Raw genomic sequence first — 23,116 nt, 5'->3', positions numbered from 1 at the left:
TATTGCCAGTTTACTGATGCTCACAATAAGCATTAAGTAATAACATCTTAACTAGAAGACACACAAATGGATCCGTCCCTCGCATACCGACAAGGCGAGCAGACTAACACCGCATCACAACCAGACAAACGAGACCGGCCGATCTGCATAGGCTCCTCCCCCGACCCGGAGGAGAAAGGGGTAGTAATGACCTTTCACTTTTTTTGACATGATACATTAAAATGCTCATAACTTTTTAAAATAAAGGGCTATCTCAGTCATTCAACCAGTTATGAATAGCTGAGAACTTCTAATTTATGGAAATATAAAAAAATGAAAATGTCAAAATGCCACCATGTGAAGGGTTTTCCCAGGCCACCACACATATTGGTATTTGATCACCTTCTATATAAAATCACCTGCTCGGCTTTAATGACTTAACCGCTATTTAAGAAATTATAATTGTTGCCACCCTCTAGTTTTTGGTGAAACTACGTCTTTGTTTTGAGCGCCAGTGCGCGTTTTATGCGCGTGCACGAGATTTTTTTTTTTGCGAAAGACAACCGCTCCGCCACTAATGTGAAAAATCCTGGAGGAAACACTGAAATGTATTTGTTGTAAGTCGCTTTGGATAAAGGCGTCTGCTAAATGCCAAAAATGTAAAAGAAAAATGTATGTCCTGTAGGCATGTGTAATGTTAAGACAAAACAAATCAAGCCATTTTTGGGATATACAGCGGATTGGGATATTTTGGTATTCTTAGGTTCTTCTACCGAAAATATACTAACATTGGGAGGGATTGTTCACCCAATTTACAAAAATTACAGCCGTTCCTGTTTCAATAACTTTAGATTGCGACTTAGAGCATTTTATAACAAAAAACCAATCCCTTTCAAATTTACTTTAGAGGTGCAGCATAACATTTTGCTGCCCTCTGTGGCCACACTGAAAATAAACCCCCAAATATATTAAATACTAAATAATATACTATGTTCATGTTTAAATAAAGATTGAATATGTTTTTATGGTGGCAAATATGTGCATATCCTTAAAAATTACGAGTCCATAAAGGTCAGTGCAAGACATGGACACAATCATTTGATATTTAGATTTAAGAGACCAAAACTACACTGTTCAATGTTCCATTTCTCCCACTGGATCTCCCGTTCCTCTTGCTACCAATTTTGATTTCAAGCGTATTTAGAGGTTTTTAAAGCTAAATTCTAGCATTCTGCTCCTTAAAGATGATCTAGGCATTAAAACAAGTTCTAAAACACAGGACTGTTAGAAAATAAAGGTGGATTGAAGCCTGTCCTGTGCATGTATTGAGTTCAAAGAAAATTCACAACTAAGTAATATTGGAATGAGGGTGAACAATCCCATTAGATAAAATGTTCCCTCTCCACAGCATATCTCCAAACGTCACACCACAATCTGGCCTAGTTGAGATCAGTTTATGAAAAAATCAGTCAGAATATGAATTTGCTGTTGGCTAACCAATTGGGACAGAAATTCACATGGGGTAGGCAATTAATGGTTGAATCTCAATGACGGGTGACAGGTTAACTCTCAGAATCTTCTGGGCTTTCCTTCTCACCTCCTCGTCTGTAATAGTGGCATCAACCATAATCACCTTAAAACTTAAAAGGTTGTTCTGGCTCAGTCTGTGGTCCTCCTGCTTTTTGACCATCCATACCCCATTTCTGGGCTTTTTCACACAGAGTTTATCCTCAACCTCCTCAGCCCTTTTCCTTTTCAGATCCCTCCACCAAGGCATTCCATTACTTTCCTTCAAGACCCGGCCATTTTGCAGTACTTCAGGTGCAGGTACTCCGATGAGGGCCAAATCCTTAATGACTGGGCAGGACACAAAGTGCACTTTCCGTAGAGAAACAGTTTTTGGTGAGTGTCCAACACCTTCTGAATGCTGTGTTGGTGTCCCTGATAGAAATGGAGGGCGGTGTGAGCTTGGCACTGTTAGCCCTCCTGTCCACACACCCGTGTGAAACTGCAGTCTCGCTGTGTGCCCTGTAGAGGGTCCACTGATGTTTGTCAGATGTATGCATGACTGCATCTGGGTAGGCCCTTGCGTCAATGCCTGTGGTCTGGAGAGGAAAGTCCGCTTAAGAGACTCCTTTGACAGATTTGTTAAAAGAATCGTAGGTTGATTCTTCAGAACAACTTTCGCTGCTGCACTTAACAATGCATAATTGATGTCAGTGGGTTTTCTACCCTTCCTTTTTCTATACTTCTGAGGCTTTGGGGCTGCAATGTCCAGAGTGCGATGTATCTTTACCACAGCCTTGGGTACTGAGGTGCAAGACCTATAGCCATAAACATCCTTGCTTTTCAGTATAGTGGGTTTGTGCCCCTCACCTATTAGTCCCTCAATGAAAGAGCCCAGTTCCTTCTCAGAGTTGAAAAGTTCTTTCGACATGGGACTGAACACCTTTAGGGTCTCCAAAAGAGTAGCATGGCCAGCTGAGTTGATTCGCGACCATGACTGGACAACTTTCTCTGTGGCCTCCTCACAATTCATGGCATATACCATGTGTCATGAGTCGTAGACTCCAATCAGAGATCAGCCCTGTGTGGGAAAGAAAAGAACATTCTTTTAACATACAAAAATAAGTATGGTAACTTTTTGTAAATCCTTGGTAAATAAGAAAATATGGATGTAAAATCTGAGGGTTTACTACAGACAACCAGTCAACTAGATCTAATAATACCTCAGTATTACCTGTACTTTGGTTTCACCATTTAGAACACTTTTATCCATGGTCCCCCCCCATTTCATGGCACAAACGATTTTGGGACAATTGGTTTGACAGGTGTTTCTGGTTAGTCAGGTGTGTTTCATCACATAAATTGTGAGAGAGCTGTCAATGTCTAGTATACATTTTTTTCCTGATTCTAGGCTTTGCATTTACCTGTGGAGTCTGCAACTGAACCGTTGCACCCCTAGTGGCCATGCTCAACGTATCGCATACCTCATACGACTTTCTCTTTGCTCAATGTCTACACACCATAACTTTTTTATCGACCACCCTTCTTCTATCATTGAGCTTTAGAGTAAAACAAAGCACGCAACTGTCGAATGTGCGTTTGCATGTCATTCCTTTCCCACAAACTCAGTACAGTATCAGTGTTTCCTCTACATGCATTTCATCGTGGCGGGCCGCCACGATGGAATTTCCTCCGCCACCATTCAGATTTCTCCCAAAAAAAAAAAAAAAATTAGGCCGCTTTTCAGACCTTCACAGCGCTAGACACACCCACAAGCGCGAAGCGACGCGCTTGCAAAACTGTTTTGTGATTGGTCGAATACATCTAGGCTGCGTCTAGTCTACAAACTACGATCCTCCACTCCTATCACCGTGGACACAGCAAGGAGCGAATTCCCGGGTAGAAATATTTCCTCTCCCCGCTGTCAGCGGTAAGCGGTACTTTCCTCCAGCAGCGGTAAATGAGGCACCCTTTGCGGCTTAATAACTTTGGTTCTCCGGGGGTTACGGTAAAAATTCCAACGTGTCCGGAAAGAGTCGTGGGAGACGATTTTTTTATTGACAACGGAATTACATGCTGGAAAAACATGCAGACACAGACAATAAGAGACACACGGGAGAAGTACAGGAAAACATTTTATTTTTTTGGGCCATCCTCGAGTTTTGGCTGAAATTACGTCGTTGTTTTGAGCGCGCGTGCGCGTTTCATGCGCGTGCACGCGAAAAAATCAGCGCTACCCGCCACCATTGTCAAAATTCCTGGAGGAAACACCGTACTCAAAACACCAGGTGACCTTGTAAGTGTGATGCCCCGAAATCGTATCTTTCATGTTTACCCCAGGTGGCTGTCACTAGGTCTGCTTCGCAGCGTACTAGAAAGTCATAACAGGAAGTCTCAAGTTTCCCTAACTCGGAGAGAGACTATGTGCATTCTACTGTGGTTGGTTTGGTGTACTCTCGCCTGCAAATCTGTAAATGGACAAAATAAAGATTGCTCTTTGTTTCTGATTATGTGAACCACTGGACTAGATGGCTGGTGGAGACAGGCATGTGCTATCTATATTTACATGTATTTTCATGTGGCTGATACAATGACAGTGCTCTTTGATTTTCTATTTGTCAATGGTGATAAATGCCCTTCTCTCTTTCAGCTCGGAACACTTAATTACAGGTGAATGAGAATGCCTGGTGGACGTACTGAAGATATCGCATGTCCCCTGTTGATAACACTTCATTGTAAATTCCTATGCTATTGTAATGTATAGTATAGGCCAATAGGCTTCTCCAATCGATGATTATCCCTGATAATCAATTGTAATATTTAAGGAGGAAAAACAGCAATGGCCAGCTATGTGGCCAAAGGAACGAGGCCAAAGGAAGTTCATCATTTACATATGTGAGCCCCGTGGCCTAAGATTATTGGTGTTTTACGTGGCCATATGAGTGGTCAATATTGTTGTGTGATCATGGAAATGTATAAAAGTTGTGATCTGGACCTTGTTCTGGAGATGTTCCATGGAGCAACTCGGCTTTTGTTGTTTTGAATAAAAGTCTATGGGAAAACCAACAGCTCCGGTTTCTAGCATTTTATTTTAAAGTGTTTTTGCAATGTTTTCTACAACATTTTCAAGTCAGGCTTTATGGGCACTAAACTCCTATATGTCTTTTGACACACATAGCGTTAGACTTATGGTATAACTTCCATTTGTTCACTACAGTTTGTTTATTTTGTATGTTTCGTTGACTATTAAATTGTTTAAAATGCTGATACTCTACGGATTAATACGCCGGATTAAAAAGCCCAACGGGCAGGCCGTAGTTTGCCCGTGCCTGCTTTAACACGTAGAATCCTTTATGTTATATACATTAGCTTAGGAACGGATGCCAACCTTTTCCTAGGCTATGTATCTTAGAGCTGGGGTGGTTAGGAAGTCAGGGCTTTCTGTCGTTTATTATTTTGGCATCGTTCAGCGTCCACTTGGTTTCCTTGTGACGTGTTCTTTTGTAATTTAATAAATTCCTTAATTTTTTGTCCGCCTCTGTAGTGTTTTTTCTGGTTGAGACCGCACCCACGCTCCACAGTATAACTACAACATGTTAGACTCTGGTTACCTAGATTAAAGGGTCGTAACAATCACACAGTCGTTGCTTTTGAACACGTCCTAAAACCAAAAAAAGTATTTAGTGATCCAGAACTGTTGTTGTTTGTTATATTGAGTGGGCACTTCAACACTTAGCATAGCATACTAGCATACTACTCATACTAGATATGACGTAGATTTGAGTATGCGAGAGCATTCACACTGTACAGTATGCAAGCTTTGAGTATGTGAGAAATGTAGTATATACTATATTTTCTGAATTATTTAAGTATAATAAGACTGGACACTTCTGGGGTACTGATTACCCAAACTGCATTGCGCGTCCAGGGTTGCCAAATGGGGCGGGTTACCGCCGAACGGGCTACTTGATTTTGAGGTTATAGACAGGGGTGCACATAACTTTTTGGGGCCAGTGCTCAGAGGAGCACCTAGGGATGCTGCTTGGTGCTCCCCGAGCTCGCGAGTCACGACCCGTCCCACAGGATGGATGAAAAAGGGATACATGGATAACTTATATTAGCAAAACGACATTTATTCATAAATAAAGATGAACGAACAAATGATTGTGTGCAAAACAAAATAAACAAATGCAAAATCAAATGACTGCTCTTTAAGCATGAAAGTCTGTCAGACTCCTTTAAACACACTGAAATCAACTGACATCTCTTTAAGCACTAACTGAATGTCTGTTCTTTAAACACAATGAAATCAACTGACATCTCTTTAAGCACTAACTGAATGTCTGTTCTTTAAACACAATGAAATCAACTGACATCTCTTTAAGCACTGCTCTGTTCTGTAAACACTGAAATCAACTTTTCAACAAAAAGTTACAGCCTAAGCATTTACTTATGCTTAATCATCATCACTGCTCTCTTGACTGCTGTAAGTTATCACTGTCCTCAATTTCAACCATGGTAGAGGATGTTGTAGGGCAGGCCATCACTTTAAATAGCTCGTTATTTTGATTGTGCAACAAAGTCTTTTATTTTTTCTTCTAATAGAATTCCCAACCATATTCCCTGGGTCAGGGGTCTAGGTGCGATAATGAAGCTGTAAAACAAACGTCTGAACGTTTGAAAGCTTCAGAGAAAAGAAACGTGAAGTCCCTTGGTGTTGTTTTTCCTTTTAGCGACGAGTCGTTCGGGACTGAATTTTCACGTGTCGGCGTGATAACCGTGATAACCGTGATAACCGTGCGATACGCGATACGCGAAATGAAAGTACGAGTTACGATACTTTCCGAATGTTTTCGTGAGGGGAGTCGCCGTGGTCGTCGTGATGGATACTCGTCGGGCCTTCGGCTGAGGGGACGGCAAATAGTTACTTACTTGGTGGGGCTTGCTTCTTGGACCCAGCTGTTGGTGCGCAAAAGCGCCTTCATGCGGCTGATCTGCCGCGCAGCACGCATTTTGGCGACGCATGCGCACTGGCGCACCAGTTATGTGCACCCCTGGTTATAGAAAGTTTAGGCTGTAAATTGTCAATCCTGTGCGCTTTCAGCCTCGTCAAACTGCGTCATACAAACTTGTCATACAGCTGTTGTTTACATTGTCCGATAGCCTGGGGACCGAAAGCTTGCAATAAACATAGTTTTTTGCACAGATTTGAGTGTGCAGATGCTGCTTTTGTGTACTCTATTTGATACTCTTCAGCTGCAGCACCCCAGCTAAGTCTGATCACGGATGAGTAGGGGTGTAACGGATCACCCATCTCACGGATCGGATCGTGTCACGGTTTTTGAGTCACGGATCGGATCTAATTCGGATCAACACAAAACATTTTTGTTTTTATAAAAACGTCTTTTTCCTTGAATTCTGTAAAAACACCACTTTTACTATGTGACAAAAACCAACAACATTCAAGATGTCAAAACTGGTAATATATAGGGATGCTCCGATCTGGATTTTTGGGGCCGATACCGATCACCGATTTGTTTCCTCAAGATCAACCGATACCGATACCGATTTTTTTTAAAATACATAACTGACTGGATAGCCTAAATATGTTTTGCTTTTTAGACAAAAGTTTTGATCCATTAGGCACCAAGCAAACGCAGACCCATTTTTATGGCATAGTAAAGGTCTGGCCTATCACCCAGTTAGGGCCTGAAGCCCAAGTCAGTCGATATGGCTGTATAAAAGACATCATAAACGTGGCCTTCATGGTTTACATACTGTTACGTCCTCCTATGTTTTCTGTTCAGTTATCTGTCTTCCCCAGGAAAAAAAAAAAAAAAAGAAAAACGGTTTTTGCGATCGGCCATTTTTGCCGATCACCGATCGAGTCATTTGGAGTGAAATCGGCCGATTTAAATCGGTGGCCGATAAATCGGAGCATCCCTAGTAATATATATATATATACATACATATATATAATATATATAACATTCTACACTCAAACATTACATATTATACTGAAATACACATAGGAGACAATGATAGGAGAGAGGGAGGAGGCGCCTGGTTGCAGCAGTGAGTCACTGGGCTCTTTAAAGCAGATGAATAAACATGTTTTATGCCACTTTTAACTAAATAATAAAGTGAACCCTTATTTTGAACATGGTATGAAAAAAATGCCTACATTATCAGAAGTTGTCGAGCTACCTTTTTCGTGCCTCCCGTCATAGTTGACAGAGAAGCCAAAGTGCTCCCATACATGGGATTTAAATGACGAGGGAGGCATTTCGAGTTCTTCTCCGCCGAACAACGTAACTAGCTCGCCATGATACACTTGGGCCGCGTTCGTAAATTCGCTTTGAGAGCGCCGGAGCGCACACTGGGTCCGACGTCATAAAGGGACCAAGTAATTTGATTGGACAAGAGGCGTTCCTTGAACGCTGATCAGATTCCAGAGCGAATTTACGAACGCAGCCTTGTTGTTGTGGATCCCCAGCTTCACGTGTAGTGAGCAAACAACAGATTCTTTTTTTCCCGCATTATCAACCTATCATTGCGCTTTAGAGTAAAACAAAACTGTCGCGTCTATCTTTTCATGGCAACTCTACATTGTGATTTACAAGAGATATTAACTAATATTAAGTAATATTATTACTTGTTAACATTTTGCAATTGATCCGCGGTACACGTGTGCCGAACCGTGGAGGGCGATCCGTACGGATCACGGATTATCCTACGGATGGGCGGTGGCATTTTCACTATACTGGGAATTAACATGTTGAAATGCATTCTTAGACAAGGCTACGTCGTCATGATTACAAATATGCCACTTGAAGTGCATGAAATCCAAGTTTATTCATGTCTTACACACATGTTCGCCTAGTATTTGACTGCTTGTAGCCCAATCACGAATGATCCCAGTATTGTAGCTTCAGACGGACAAGTTGGTTGTAGTGCTTGCTGCAGCAAGCCCACGATATGTTATTGCTCATAATTTATTTTAATCAACTGCTAAGACAACAATATAGTAAGCTAGTTACTTGAGCTAGCTAAAGATATTGGCCCCCCAAATCATTTTACAACTTGTTGTAATTATGTTACGATGTTTCTGTCGAACTCTGTAAATTCGCTCTGAGAGCGCCGGAGCGCACACTGGGTTCAACGTCATAAAGGGACCAGGTAATTTGATTGGATAGGCCTATAACTTATAAGAAGAAATAAGAAGCGCCAGACAATCGTTTTTCTCTAAGATCATTAACAATAATATCAATAATGCCTGCATCCTTTTCAAAACTGTGACAAACTGTGACCAACAAATCCCCCAATGCCCATTGCTCAGGAATAAATGCAATGAGCTTGCATCCTTTTTTAACAATAAAATAGAAACCATTAGACATGGCATTAGCCCTTCTGTGTCAGCATGCCAAACATATCTCCACTAACACCCCCAAATAACACCCCCGACATAACAACCATGGCACAATTTAACACCATCGACTACAAGACTCGACAAAATCATGTCACGTCTTGACACCTGTGCCCTTGATGTCCTGCCAACAAGCTTTTAAAAAAATCTTATTTAGCTGCGTGGCAGACCTGTGAAATAATACAAATAATCAAAACTTCCCTTTCAACTGGAGTTTTCCCTGTTATCAAGCCTTTACTAAAAAAGAACAGCCTAGACCCATTTGTATTGAATAAGTACAGTCCCATATCAAATCTTTCCAGTATAAGAAAAATAACTGAAATAGCTACCCACGAACAACATAGCAATTATTTGACCCTGAATGATCTCTTTGATGGCTTTCAAACAGGCTTTCATAGCACATAGCACTGAAACGACTCTTATTAAGGTCCTTAATGACATTCGTTTTGTCAACACCGTCAAATCTGAAAGATCTCAGTTTTAGTACTACTAAACCGTAGAGCTGCCTTTGACCACAACATTCTAATAGATAGACTAAAAACCTGGTAACCTAGGACTTTCAGGCACTGCCTTAAACTGGTTTAAAACCTATCTACAGGAGAGAAGCTATTATGTCTCCATTGGCAACTTTGTATCCGACCAAATTAAAATGACATGTGGGGTTACAGAAATTTGCCTACCACAACTAGGCGGATGACACTCAAATCTACATAGCCCTCTCACGGAACGACTAAAGTCCCATCGACAATCTCTAATTAGGCTATATTGAACAAATAAACACCTGGATGACACAAAACCTCCTCCAATTCAGGGCTTGACATTAAGCTTTTTTCAGGTACTTATCCTTCGGACAAGTGAACTTATGTTTTACTTGTCAGGGAACTGAAGTTACTTGTCCAAATAGGACGGCGCACGTGTGTGTGTGTGTGTGTGTGTGTGTGTGTGTGTGTGTCTTTCTACTAAAACACTACAAGCCAGTAATATTACATTCCAATTCCAACAATTACTCTGGATCTACGTGCACGCCAGAGAACGTTCGATTTCAAAGCTTAAAGTAAAGTGGTCATGACACCTAATTAATGTGTGCTTTGCCAGCATTAATGTTTTGACTCAAAGGCATGATTTGCCAGATTCTCTAGGTATGATTGTTTTAATTTTTTGTTATTTAATGAAGTTGAATTAGTTTTTTCTTGCCCGACGTAGTGTGACAATTTACCCGCTGATGGGGCAAATTGTCACAAATGCACACTGTCTATTTAACGGTCTACAGCTCCGTACTGAAATAAGATATGAAGATATAATTAATATAAAATATGTGCCCAAGACTACTTCTTTCATTTGGTATGACATTTATACCATTGTGATGTATTGTGCCCAGTAAATGTTAGACAGCGTGTGACAACATACCCTGCGCTCCTGTAGTCAGTGGACAGATTCTTTGACGAGACAGCATGTAAGGCAGCATACATTGGCAGAACAATGGCAATGGTGCTGGTATTTTGATATTTTGCGTCTCCCTGCTTTTCCTGGCACCTGGCCAGTTTTAGGTGCTTGAAGGAACATTGTGCTTGCTGGCTTAACACTGCGAGCGCGACGTTTTTTCACCTACTTTTAGCGCGACGAGGTGTCGAATCACACGACCACTCTTCACAATGGGGGAGTGTGTACTGAGGCACAAAGATCGCTGGATGGCGATGTCACACAAGAAGAGAAAATGACAAGATCACTACCTCTAAAAATGCATAAAGTTCCTATGTGCAGAGAAGCGGGGTAATTATTAGCGCAATCTGATATGAAGCTTGAAAACTAACTATGGAACAAATGTAAATATAAATGATATACTGTATATGGAGAGGAGATTGATTTAGACTGCGGGAGCTATACTAACAAATGAAAGTTGATTATCATTATTAAAAAAGAATAGTAATAAATATCGCAATATTGTGTCATCATAATTATGAGCTTCACAGTGATAGTCTGTTTATTTGTTGTGAACTTCGCCGGTAACGTCAGCCTGTCAGCCCCTGCAACTGCTCACAGGGGTTGTTATATGTGATTATATGGAATGGCTGAATATGTTCATTCTTTTTATTTTGATTACATTATATAATTGTATTTGGTATAATGACAAATAAACTTGAATGATCTCACAGTACCTGCACGGAGCGTTCATGTGCCGCAACCTGCTAGTTAGTTTCACCTATATTAGTGAAAAGAGCTGAATGAAAATACACGAAAGAAAGAGTACAGAATAATAAATCATTCAGAATGTTATTGGTTTTAATATTTCACAATCTGCCAGAATAAGCACGCTCCCTCGCACGCCCAGCCCATCAATTTTGATGCCGCTAATGTGTGTAATGAAAAGTGTGACAATGTTGAAATACATGATGTCATAATCAAAATATAAAACCTGATTGGATAAAATAAGATTCTGTTGTGATTGTGTTGACATTGTTGTGATGTCAAAAGAAATCTTGGTTATGTAATGTGTAAAGTGGAGAGGAGATTGACCGGGACTGCGGGAGTTTTCATTACTAACGAATGATGGTTGATTATTATTATACAAAAATAATAGTAATAAATATAGCAATATTGTGTTATTATAATTATGAGCTTCAGAGATGCACAAGCCTGTCGTGTTTATTTGTCGTGAACTTCATGCCGGCCGTAACATCAGCCTGTCAGCCCTGGCGACTGCTGTAAGCTTGTAAACTTTGAAACCCGCTTGGCTCCCCTCTGCCCCTAAACTCTTTCACCTCTGTGGGAGGTGTGGGGGGATGGTTTGAAGGGCTTGCTGGATGAATTGGCATCCTTTGTTTGTTGATCGGAAACGATCAAAAAGCGATCATTGAGAATACGATGACCCTCCCCATGCATCAACCATTACATCAAGTGATTGTAACTCACTTTAGAAACTAGTTCTTAGCCTACACGTTAATTTGTCAAATACATGCTCTGCGTGTTTCTATTTGTGATGATTAATAAATAATCTGTTGGTCAAAGATAAACTGATAAATGAAAGGGAGCAACAGAGGAATCTAAGGCCTACCGGCATTTGGAAAAGTAGTACAAATATCCATCTGACATATATACAAATACTTATCATATGTACATTTTGTGATATAAACACAGCTGCTTTGCATCGCGCATAGCCCGCAGCTGTATTTGGAACACGAGTTGCCTCCCTGGAACAAGACAGGCGTGCGAGACTGATACACACCACACACGTCCCGCTCAGGTTCTATAGATAGCGCAGCGGCAGCGAAATACACTATCAATATCTTATTATCAATGATCAATATACTGGTGGCCTGAGGTGGTCCAGTGGTCTAGCACCGTGGTCGTGCACACATATGTCGGCCTTCTTCTCCTTACTTTCCTGTCTGTCTTCACTATATCAGTCCAATCAAATGAAAACTATGAGTGGGACTGCCCCACTCAGAAAAAACATTATACAACAACATTATATACAAAAAACACAATACAATATTATAAATATAAATTTGTTATTATTACATTATCAAATGTAGCCCGCAGCGCAGAGCGCATATGTCTTATTGAGTCATCTGTATTTGGAACACGAGTTGACTAGCTGGAACGAGACAGGCGCGCGAGACTGATACACACCACACCTCTGCCATATCATACATTGGTCCCACATGTATTTACCATCATATTTTTCAATATAAAACGGTATGATATGGCAGATATATGGTACATTGCAGTCGCCCGTCCCGCTCCAGTTCTAGTAGATCGCCGACATACATTTACAGGGCTTAAAGTGGGAAATAATCCTGTGCCTGAAACGTTTTCTTGGGGAGGGGGGTCACAGTTTGAGATATTGGGAGAGCGGGTACAGAAGACAGCTTCTTGTCTCAATGTTTAAATGCATTAATACTATTTTATAGTCAATACAAAATACATGTCTCAATGTTTAAATGCAATACTGTTTTATAGTCAATACAAAATATATGTCTCAATGTTAAAATGCATTAATACTGTTTTATACTCAATACAAAATAACATAATATATTTAGATGTCTTTAAAAGAACAAACTGATTAAATCACTTAAGGCCAAACTGATTAAATCACTTAAGGCCAAACTGATTGCATCACTTATTAAGCCACTATCACTATAACAATAGATCAATAGATCTACATCAAGTAGAATACTGATGACTAGTGACCAGTCAAGACCATTGGACTCCAGGATATCTTTTGAGCTCCTGCATGAGGGCTGATGAGTTGGCGATGTTTACTTTCCTGTTGACTAGGTGTTGTGTTGTTACTTTGGCCAGATCATCATAAAAAAATCGAACAAGGACATTGAGGATTTTGTCCATGTTAAGATTAGTAGCTTCGTCGATATTAATTGAAAACGTTGCTTTTTTAAGCTTTTCACTCAGCCGTTTTTTCAATTCCGGGACAAAGGCCATGTGTGTTTAAATAGCTGGCGTGCTGGTTGGAAACGGACAGCTTTGTCAGTGCATTTTTGTCTTCTGATAGCTTCTTGCACAAATCGACGAGTGGCTGAGCCATTGTGAAAGACAGATCATGTTCAGCTATAAACGCACACACTCGGATCTTTTGCTCGCAAACACGGTCGGTCATTGAAGATGAAGTGGTAGGCTACCTGTAGCCGTCGCAACATTGTTGTATGAGCAAGGTTTAAGAAACTTGGCTTCCATTTTAATAGACTCTTACTAAAGTTAGCGAGATAGCGGGCTGCTAAAAGCGAACGTCTCTCCAAGCTAACATTACACTCATTCAAACTTCTTAAGGCCCGCCCCACTACTCTGCCTCCGATTGGCTAGAAGTCGTTGGTTGGCTTGAGCAATGTGATACCATTGGTAGGCGGAACTGTCTCTTTGCTGAAGATGACTCTTTAAATTACGATGTAAACAAATAGCATGTGATTTTATTTTATTGCTCAAAATTCCCCCGCGCCGGAAATCCGGCACCGTGCCGGAGAACTTTAAGCCCTGCATTTATTTGATGTAGCCTACACATTTCACAGCAAGAGAATTCCGATTTGTGGCAAGAGACAGTTTATTCACCCAACAATTGTTTGTTCACTGCACATTATAACATGAACACAGTGAGGATTCAAACAAACAAAATAATTAATACACTCTGCAATTGGTTACTACAACGTTGCCAAAATCTAATGTTCGAAAACGAATCTACAAATATTAATCTGCGTATCTATGTAGGCTACAACCGCCTTGCCTGTTGTGTATTATTATCATTGCCGACACAGGTCTAATCATAACTGAACATCTGATAATAAGGTTACAGTCTCGCTCAAACTGTAGCGAGATTAGGAGGAGACTACTAATTGTAAATAGTAGGCTAATCCACAATTATGGTTATTACTGGTGGCCTGAGGTGGTCCAGTGGTCTAGCACCGTGGTCTACAGTGATATACAAAAAATACATTATATAGGCCTACAATATTATAAATATCCGTTCGTTATATAGCTAATATTCGTTGATGAGTACAGGCATAATCAAACGTAGGCTACTGCAATTACTTTGCTGCGGTAGCTATGCATGCACCACACAACTTGATAGGTACATACTGTGCAGTGTATCATTCATAACTGTACATAGGCTACACATATCATAATATCTTATCACTATTAGGGATGCTCCGATTTATCGGCCACCGATTTAAATCGGCCGATTTCACTCCAAATGACTCGATCGGTGATCTGCAAAAATGGCCGATCGCAAAAAACGTATTTTTATTTATTTTTTCCTGGGGAAGACAGATAACTGAACAGAAAACATAGGAGGACGTAACAGTATGTAAACCATGAAGGCCACGTTTATGATGTCTTTTATACAGCCATATCGACTGACTTGGGCCCTAACTGGGTGATAGGCCAGACCTTTACTATGCCATAAAAATGGGTCTGCGTTTGCTTGGTGCCTAATGGATCAAAACTTTTGTCTAAAAAGCAAAAAATATGTAGGCTATCCAGTAGGGCTGGGTTCAAAAAATCGATTTCCCGATTCTGAATCGATCTTCATTAAATGAGCGATTTATCGATTCATAAGTCCCGAGATCGATCTTTCATGTTTTTTTTTTTGTGAGATCTCGTGGCCAGATCTCGCGATACAAGAATTTATCACGCAACGCACGTGAGGTCTCAACACTAAAATCTAAAAACATGGCGACGGCACGGACACTCAAGTCACCACCCGGCTTAAAGTCAGATGTCTGGGTGCATTTTGGATTCAAAACATTTGACGATAGAGATGAGCTGGACAAAAGCAAAGTCATATGTAAGCTGTGCGCAGTGGAAGTTAAATTTAGTGGAAACACCACAAATCTACGGAACCACTTATTGAGGCATCACCCTGACGTGAAACACGGAACAGCGGAGCCGAAACAGACCTCGCTGATAAAGACGTTTGGTTGCAAATTGCAATCAAATTCTCCCCGTGCCCAACAAATTACAGAGGCTGTAGCACATTTTATTTGCAAGGATATACGCCCGTACAGCGTTGTTGAAAATGCTGGCTTTCGAAAACTCGTCACTGTATTAGAACCACGCTACGTGTTACCGACACGCAAACAATTGAGTGAAGTGATAGTCCCAGACATGTACGCGCAGGTGAAACGTGATATCGCAACTTCACTTCAGCAAGCAGAGAGAGTTGCCATAACGTGTGACAGCTGGACATCCAGAGCAATGGATTCGTACCTGACAATCACTTGCCACTATATCAATGATGACTGGAGTCTCACGTCTCATGTTCTTCAGACTAGGGCAGTTGAAACCAGCCACACTGCAAGTAATCTAGCTGACCTGTTGTCCGAGGCGATACAAGATTGGGAGCTTACAAACAAAGATCCAGTCATCATAACGGACAATGCTGCAAATATGGTCCGCGCTGTGCATTTGATGGAGCGATTGCACATTGGCTGTTTTGCGCACACGCTCAATTTAGCTTCACAAGCAGCTCTCAAAATCACAGCTGTCGCGCGCTTGCTTGGCCGCGTGAGGCGTATCACGTCATTTTTCCATCGCAGTACTACGGCAAACCACACGCTCAAAGAGAAACAACGGATGCTGGAGCTGCCTGCTCATAAGCTTGTGATTGACGTGGTGACCCGGTGGAACAGCGCTCTGGACATGCTGGAACGCTTCCTGGAGCAGCAACCAGCCATCTCAGCAACTCTGATGTCACCTGAAGTGCGCAGGAACGAAAGCGATCTCTGCACTCTTGACAGAGGCTGACATAACGGTCGCAGAAGATGTGGTGAAAGCTCTTGGGCCGATGAAGGCAGCCACACTGGTGATGTCTGAAGAGAACTCCCCGACTGTCTCCGTTATTGCGCCTCTCCAGGCACAGCTACTGGAGAAGATGAGCAGTGACCCCCACGACTCCACAGTGATTAAGGACCTCAAGACTGCTATATACAACAACTTCAATTCAAGGTATGCTCAGGCCTACTTAACGTCACTGTGTGTGTGTGTGTGTGTGTGTGTGTGTGTGTGTGTGTGTGTGGTAAGTAACCTTGAGTTATGAAATGAATACAGTGGGTCTCTAAAAGGCTACTTAATTTGTAACCCCTGTGTAAAATTAGAATTTTACATGCTAAAATATTAGGAGTTGTATTAAGAAAATACATGGTGTGCGTGAGTCAGTCAGTCTGTGCATGCATGTAACTGTATGCATGCATGTGTAATGTAATGTAATGAAATGTGTTTTAAGTTAAAACAAATTAAATCTCTTTTAAGATATGCAGCCCAGAAGGACAAGCTGTATGTAACATCAGCATTAGATCCTCGCTTCAAGGCCCTGCCCTTCTTATCTGATGAGGTCCGAGACGACACATTCGATAGATTGATGACTGAAGCTGCTGGCCTGGAGCAAGCAGAGGCATCTAATGTAAGTTGACATGTAGAAATAACTTATTGTTACTGTATACTACAGTATTTTAATAATCATTCATCAATTATTAATCAATTATGTTTCTTCCTGACTATTTTCATCTTTCCAACAGCAAGAATCTGATGGTGATGGAGCTGAGGATGAGGAGGCTGCGCAGCAGGAAGACAACACCCTTTGTCCTCCTGTTAAAGTGGCTTATGCCCCTTCTCCATCAAAGAGGTCAAAGGAATCCTCTGCACTGATGTCTCTCCTTGGATCAGCCTACACCCCAAAAGCCATAGTAGTACCACAGAAATCTCTGGCTGAGAAGGCAAAGGAAGAAGTGAAAAGATACAGGGAAGTAAAACCTGTTCCACTCTCTGAAAACCCCCTGGCCTGGTGGAAGGTGCATGCAGGGGAGTATCCCCTTTTGGCACGCCAAGCAAAGCGGTCTCTGTGTGTCCCCGCGACCAGTGTCGCTTCTGAGAGAGTTTTCTCAACCGCTGGTGATATCGTTACTGCACAGAGAAGCTGCCTCACTCCGCAACATGTAGATCAGCTCCTTTTTTTGCAGAAGAATCTTTCAATCTCCAAAAAGTGAGAAAGCAGTAATGAAGGGCTTTAGTTTCATGGACATTATGGTTTACAATGTGTGTTTTTGTTCCCCAAAATACCCTCATCTATTGCACTATTTTCGTTTGAGTTTTGCATTTTTATTTTGTATATATAAACCCCTCAAAAAACGTTCGGAAACGCTTTTTTTGTTGATTATTACCGGTAGGCTATGTTTGTAGCCCCTTTATTTACATCGGCTGCAGTAAAGCAAAGCACGTTAAAAAGCACTTTTTGTAGTTGCAAAATGTTGGTCAATGATGTTCATATGTTCCAATAAAATGTGTTCCAATAAAAAGTACATTCATGTAACTGCTTTGGAGTCAATTCATTGATATGTTTAACAATGCTACATGTTATAGGGTTCCTTGAACCATTTATAGCATTAATTCTGAGAATCTCTTTCATATTCAAGCAAAAAATGTATATTTTAACTAGATCGAATCGGAATCGAATCGAATCGAATCGAATCGTGAATCGAATCGAATCGTGAGCTCACTGAGCTGGTGAATCGGAATCGAATCGTTTTGGGAAATCAGTGGCGATACCCAGCCCTACTATCCAGTCAGTAGGCCTACAGTTATGTATTTTTAAAAAATCGGTATCGGTTGATCTTGAGGAAAAAAATCGGTGATCGGTATCGGCCCCAAAAATCCAGATCGGAGCATCCCTAATCACTATTGCATGGAACTTGGGTAAACCCGCTGTGAAAAAAAAACCTCAGCTCCAACAAATCTGAAGGGATTGGGAGACATACTGTACAGTTTATCATTTTCATAACTGTCTGTACATATACATATCTTATGTATCCCTATTTCTATATATAGCCTATATATAAACACATTATGTTACAAGTATCAGTCTTATCCACTGTATCTAATTCAGCACTGAAGCCTGAAGATTGAGCACAGTGTGTGTCCCCTTGCTACCTCTACATTTACATTTACATTTTTGGCATTTAGCAGACGCCTTATTCCAAAGCGACTTACAATCAATACATTTGAATACTAAGCATGTGAATCAGCAGTCCACCATTCGTTGCAGGAAGAGTACTCTAGCTCGGGCCGGGGGCCACTGATAGAAGGAAAAACCTTCTCCCTATTATCGCCTTCTACGATATAAAAGAGAATTGCAGCCTTGGAGAAAAAGATGGCAGCTGAATACCAAGGCAAATACACAGAAACACACAGAAATACTGCAAAATTGCTTTATATTAGGGATGCACCGAAATGAAAATTCTTGGCCGAGGCCGAAGCCGAATTTAAGGAAACACTTGGCCGAATACCGAATACCGAATGTGTATCGGCAGTTTTTAATTTTATCATTGCATAAACTAAATACATTTAGCTTTTTATTCATGCTTCTCAAAGAAAGAAATTGAGATTGAAAAAAAATAACTTTTATATATAACTTATTATAACTAATTATCGTGGGATTTAATCTCTACTGCTTTCCAGGGTTCAAGTTAATGATATTCATGATTTGTCTCTACATAGGCTTCAGAAAGTATTTAGACCCCTTCACTTTTTTCACATTTTTGAATAGATTTGCCATCAATCCACACACAGTACCCCATAATCTAAGTAAAAACGTTTTTTAATGTTTGCAAATGTATTCAAATGTAAATACAGAAATACCTCATGTACATAAGTATTCAGACCCTTTGTCACTCTTAAAATTAGGTCAAATGCTAAATGTCTTCAACAAGTCATTCAACAAGTTGAATTGAGTCCACCTGAGTGTAAGGATAATAGTTCATGTTATTTCAGAATGAATATCTTTTGTTTTTATAGTCTCTGGTTTGCATAGAAACCACCGCATGATACAGCTGCATGTCATAAACTCGTGTAGAACAGCTGGGAGTCTGAATATGTTTTCAACAAGGCAACAACTCTGCTTCTCACTCCAATTTTAAATTGAGCTACGACTGCTAAGCTAACTAGCTAGATGAGTGTAAGGTTGCGTTCGTAAAGTCTCTCTGAGAGCGCTGGAGCGCACACTGGTCCCGACGTCATAGAGAAACCGAGTCATTTGATTGGACGAGAGGCATTCCACGAGTGCTGATCGGATTTCCTGAGTGAATTTACGAACGCAGCCAGTTTTGAAAGCGTGTCGCCTCGCGCCTGTTGAGAGTTATATTTAATTGTATTGCGTCATCAAAACACGCCCACTATTCGGTGGTAAACATTCGGTGTTTTCACACATTCGGCCGAATACCGAATGTGCTTTATTTTGCGATATTCGGCCGAATACATTCGGTGGCCGAATGTTCGGTGCATCCCTACTTTATATTAACTCGATTTTGAAAATGTAAAGATGCTGGGTGGTAGAACGCACATATCTAGGAAAAGTCATGAAAGGAGGGTCCTGAAATTTGATCAAGTGCAAAGGTAGAATTTTTTGTAGTACTTGTTGATCAAATGACACCTCACGGCTGCCGTAGTGTTAATCAATGATCAGAAGTTTTCTCTTTGTGTCCAGTCCACCATACGCGTTTCGTTATTGTTTATGACCCGTCCCACAGGATTGTACATCTTGTAAATGTGAATCGTGCTCCTTATGGGAAGGCTGTGCTTGACGCTTCCATGGGGGCGCTGCGTTGGAACGGTGTATTCATAGCGGCATAATAGCGATTTTTTTGTTATGCTTGTTGTAAATAAAAGTTCTATGATGCATTGAAATTACATTAAACTAAGATAATACGATGGTTATCATAGTTTTTCTAATCTTTATTAATAAGTAATTACAGAAAAGGTAAATGACATTTCTGTCATGGCTTCCGCAATTTGGCCTACGAGCGAGTCGGAATCATGTCGGAATCATGTGCTACCAAGCGGACCAATCACAGTGCTTATGGTCTGCGTAGGCACTACCGCGTAGTTACATTTTTGGAGAGGTGCGCGTCAACCTACGGCGTAGCCTGCTGCGTAGGCGCAGAAGTATAAATTGGGCTTAACTCGAGAAAGTTTTTTTTTTTAAACTAGCCTACTTATCACGGGAAACCTGAATTTAAAAAAAGTATTAAAGTATCCGTATCAGTTTCTAACTACAACAATCTGAGATGGTGTCATGGCTTGTCAATTTGACATTGTAATAAATACATCTGTTAAAATAAAATGTCCTCCTAATATTAGCGCCCCCTATCCGTTATCTAGGGTATCACCCCTTTCTGGATAGCAACGAAGCTTTTGATGTCATTCCAAAGCCAACTAGCTATTTATATTAATCCCAGGGAAAAGCCAAATCTTAAAATACATCTGATACAAACAAAGGGCCCTGCCCCCGTTAGACTATTTGTGTTGATTACCTAGCTAGCTAGCACGTCTGAAAGGGGGAGGAAAGTCGTAACAAGTAGGGCAATCGACATAGCCTAGCTTTGTTCACCAACTAGCCAGCCCTAGAGGCAGCATTAATTTTGAGGCCATACTTACTACATACGCAAACACAGGCACACACACGTCTTGCCCTGACTGAGAAACTTGATAACAATGGAACGACGCTATAGCAACTACTTTGTAAAATGCTCAAAGCTAGTACAGCTGATCGATCTGGCTTACTATGTCATTTTTATTGTATTTATCTAGCGAACACAACTGTTATTGTTACATCGTTCATTCTGTACCTTTTTGTGACGCGAACCGTTACTCCCGGCACAGCACAACGGCAGTGAGAAGTCCGATAATGAAACGCCAACAGCTGCACACTGTCTTCACTCGGCCGTCACTCTCTGTGTAGTTAAATGGCAACTGGACTCGATCCTTCGCATGATAACTAGCTTGGATTTCTATGAAGTCAGGTCGCTGCCAAGTAAAATGGCCACCGACAGAAGAAGTACTGCTCCCTACTGTGGGGGGTGATCAGCTGAAAAGGAAGACGGGCGGGGGGAGAGCCAACATCGAGGTAAACACGCCCAGTGAATAATATCCGCGTCTATAAGAGGGCAAGAAGGCGTAGCCTTCAAAACAGTCTCAAAGATAGGGAGTGCACGATTTGTAAAGCTGGCGGATTCGGAGGATGAGCTCACCGCCGACATCAAGACGGCGAATATCGTCAGATGGGGGAAATGTTAGTCAGACATATATCAGAAATAAGACATGGCGTTTCGGTAACTCATGGCGGACAGGTTTATAGAACTGTCTCATTTGCTGTTGATCTTAGGACCCCTAGCCTTTAATCAATGATCAGAAGTGTTCTCTTTGTGTCCAGTCCACCATACGCGTTTCGTTATTGTTTTGTTTACGACCCGTCCCCTCAGAGGCGAACACGCCTGAGTGGTCCCGGGTGGCCGTGAGGGTGAAGTCTAGTGATGACCGTGGAGACAAAGCCGCCCATACGGGCGAGAAAGGCATCCGTCTCTGGTGAGGCAGCCGGAGGGCGGGGCTTGTAGGCGTGGATATGAAATTAAAAGGGTTGGACGAACGTGAAGGAGGCATAACTGGAAAATGGTATTGCTAGCTAGCTAGCAAGTTTTGAGAGGATGGGGGAGAATACGGGGAAAATAGACCTACAGCTAGCCTGCAGGGTATGGGTTGTGCGCCATAGGAGGGGAATGAAATGGATGTCAGGTAAAATATGTTTACAGGTTAATAATGAAATGATGATCTCCACATTAATCCAGATGGAAAAAGTGAACTAGCAGAATTGCAGTTCCCATCTCCAGTGGTGGAAAGTAAGTATTTGTATTATTGAAAGTCTGTCAGTGAATGTGGAGGAGAGAAGGGTCCCCAAACTTCCCTCGCCATAGAGATTCTCAGCTTTTATTTGATGGTATATATTTTATTTGATTCTACTCTCCAGGAGGACTGTGTCATGGCCAAAATGCACATAAGGCGTCAACCTCGCACGTGTGAGTTCTCTTTCATAGTATTCGTTTCGTATCTCACTATGGGAACGCCCCCTGCGTGACCTCATCAGAAACTGAATTACACTGCGCCAGCCCATTGGCTGGCCCAGGCGACGCTTGTGTCACGAGGGACGGGACCCTCCGTAAGGCGTACACACGGCGTCTGTCGTCATTCAAAAACCTTTTCTCGCTTCTCACTGGAGCTGACAACAACTGTGCGGGTGGCTAGAGCTAAACAGTCCACAGATACGAGCGACCAAACTGCACTTCGTTGACGTTCACAGGAGTAGAAATACTTCTGTTGAAGAGTAGGAATACTCTGACTCGGGGTAGCGATACCCCGTGTTACGATTCGAGTAGCAATACTCGCCTTGCTCGGAACGAAAAAAGTAGCGATACTCCTCGTTCTGAACGACGCGAGTAGCAATACTCCCTGTTCTGCGAGTAGGAATACTCCGAACGGTTACGGGTAGCAATACCCAGTGTGAGAGTCAAAAAGTAGAAATAACGTTATCTCTATAACGCACTGCTAGCGGGTAGATAGTAATATCCCTCCCCTGGCCCCTCTGTTTCCCTTGATAGCTGACAAGCTAACGGGTGAAGTAGCGAGGCCTGCTAGCAGCTAGCCTACAACCCTTAGCCAGAAATGGCTAACGTTGAGGCTAGCGGACCTAGCACAGCCGAGACTAGCCGGAAGACCTGCTCGTGCAGCAAGTCAATGGCTAGCTGGGACACTCACTCTAAGTGTGCAGTGTGTCTGGGATTAACCCACGCCCGGGCCGCTGTTATCTCTACCGATGAGTGTATCCACTGTGCAGTGTTCCCCAAGAAACTTCTCCGCCGACTGTCTAGCCTGTCG

General features: G+C 41.7%; 1 protein-coding gene across 1 annotated transcript; it reads right to left on the bottom strand.

The window, feature by feature from the left end:
- Positions 1–1,492: 1,492 nt before the first annotated feature.
- Positions 1,493–21,150, bottom strand: LOC308160312 (coiled-coil domain-containing protein 71-like; the record flags this gene model as incomplete). The annotated part of the gene is made up of 2 exons (XM_080534229.1): positions 21,037–21,150; positions 1,493–2,566 (listed from the first exon to the last, which is right to left on the bottom strand). Exon 2 carries the CDS (start codon positions 2,528–2,530, stop codon positions 1,493–1,495), a length of 1,038 nt encoding a protein of 345 aa, XP_080390355.1. The 5' UTR covers positions 2,531–2,566; positions 21,037–21,150.
- Between the last annotated feature and the right edge of the window lie 1,966 nt (positions 21,151–23,116).

This window comes from Nansenia antarctica (genome assembly GCF_963989245.1).
Source record: "Nansenia antarctica genome assembly, chromosome: 6".
NCBI lineage: Eukaryota > Metazoa > Chordata > Actinopteri > Argentiniformes > Microstomatidae > Nansenia > Nansenia antarctica.
This window is presented reverse-complemented; position numbering and strand designations above follow the sequence as displayed.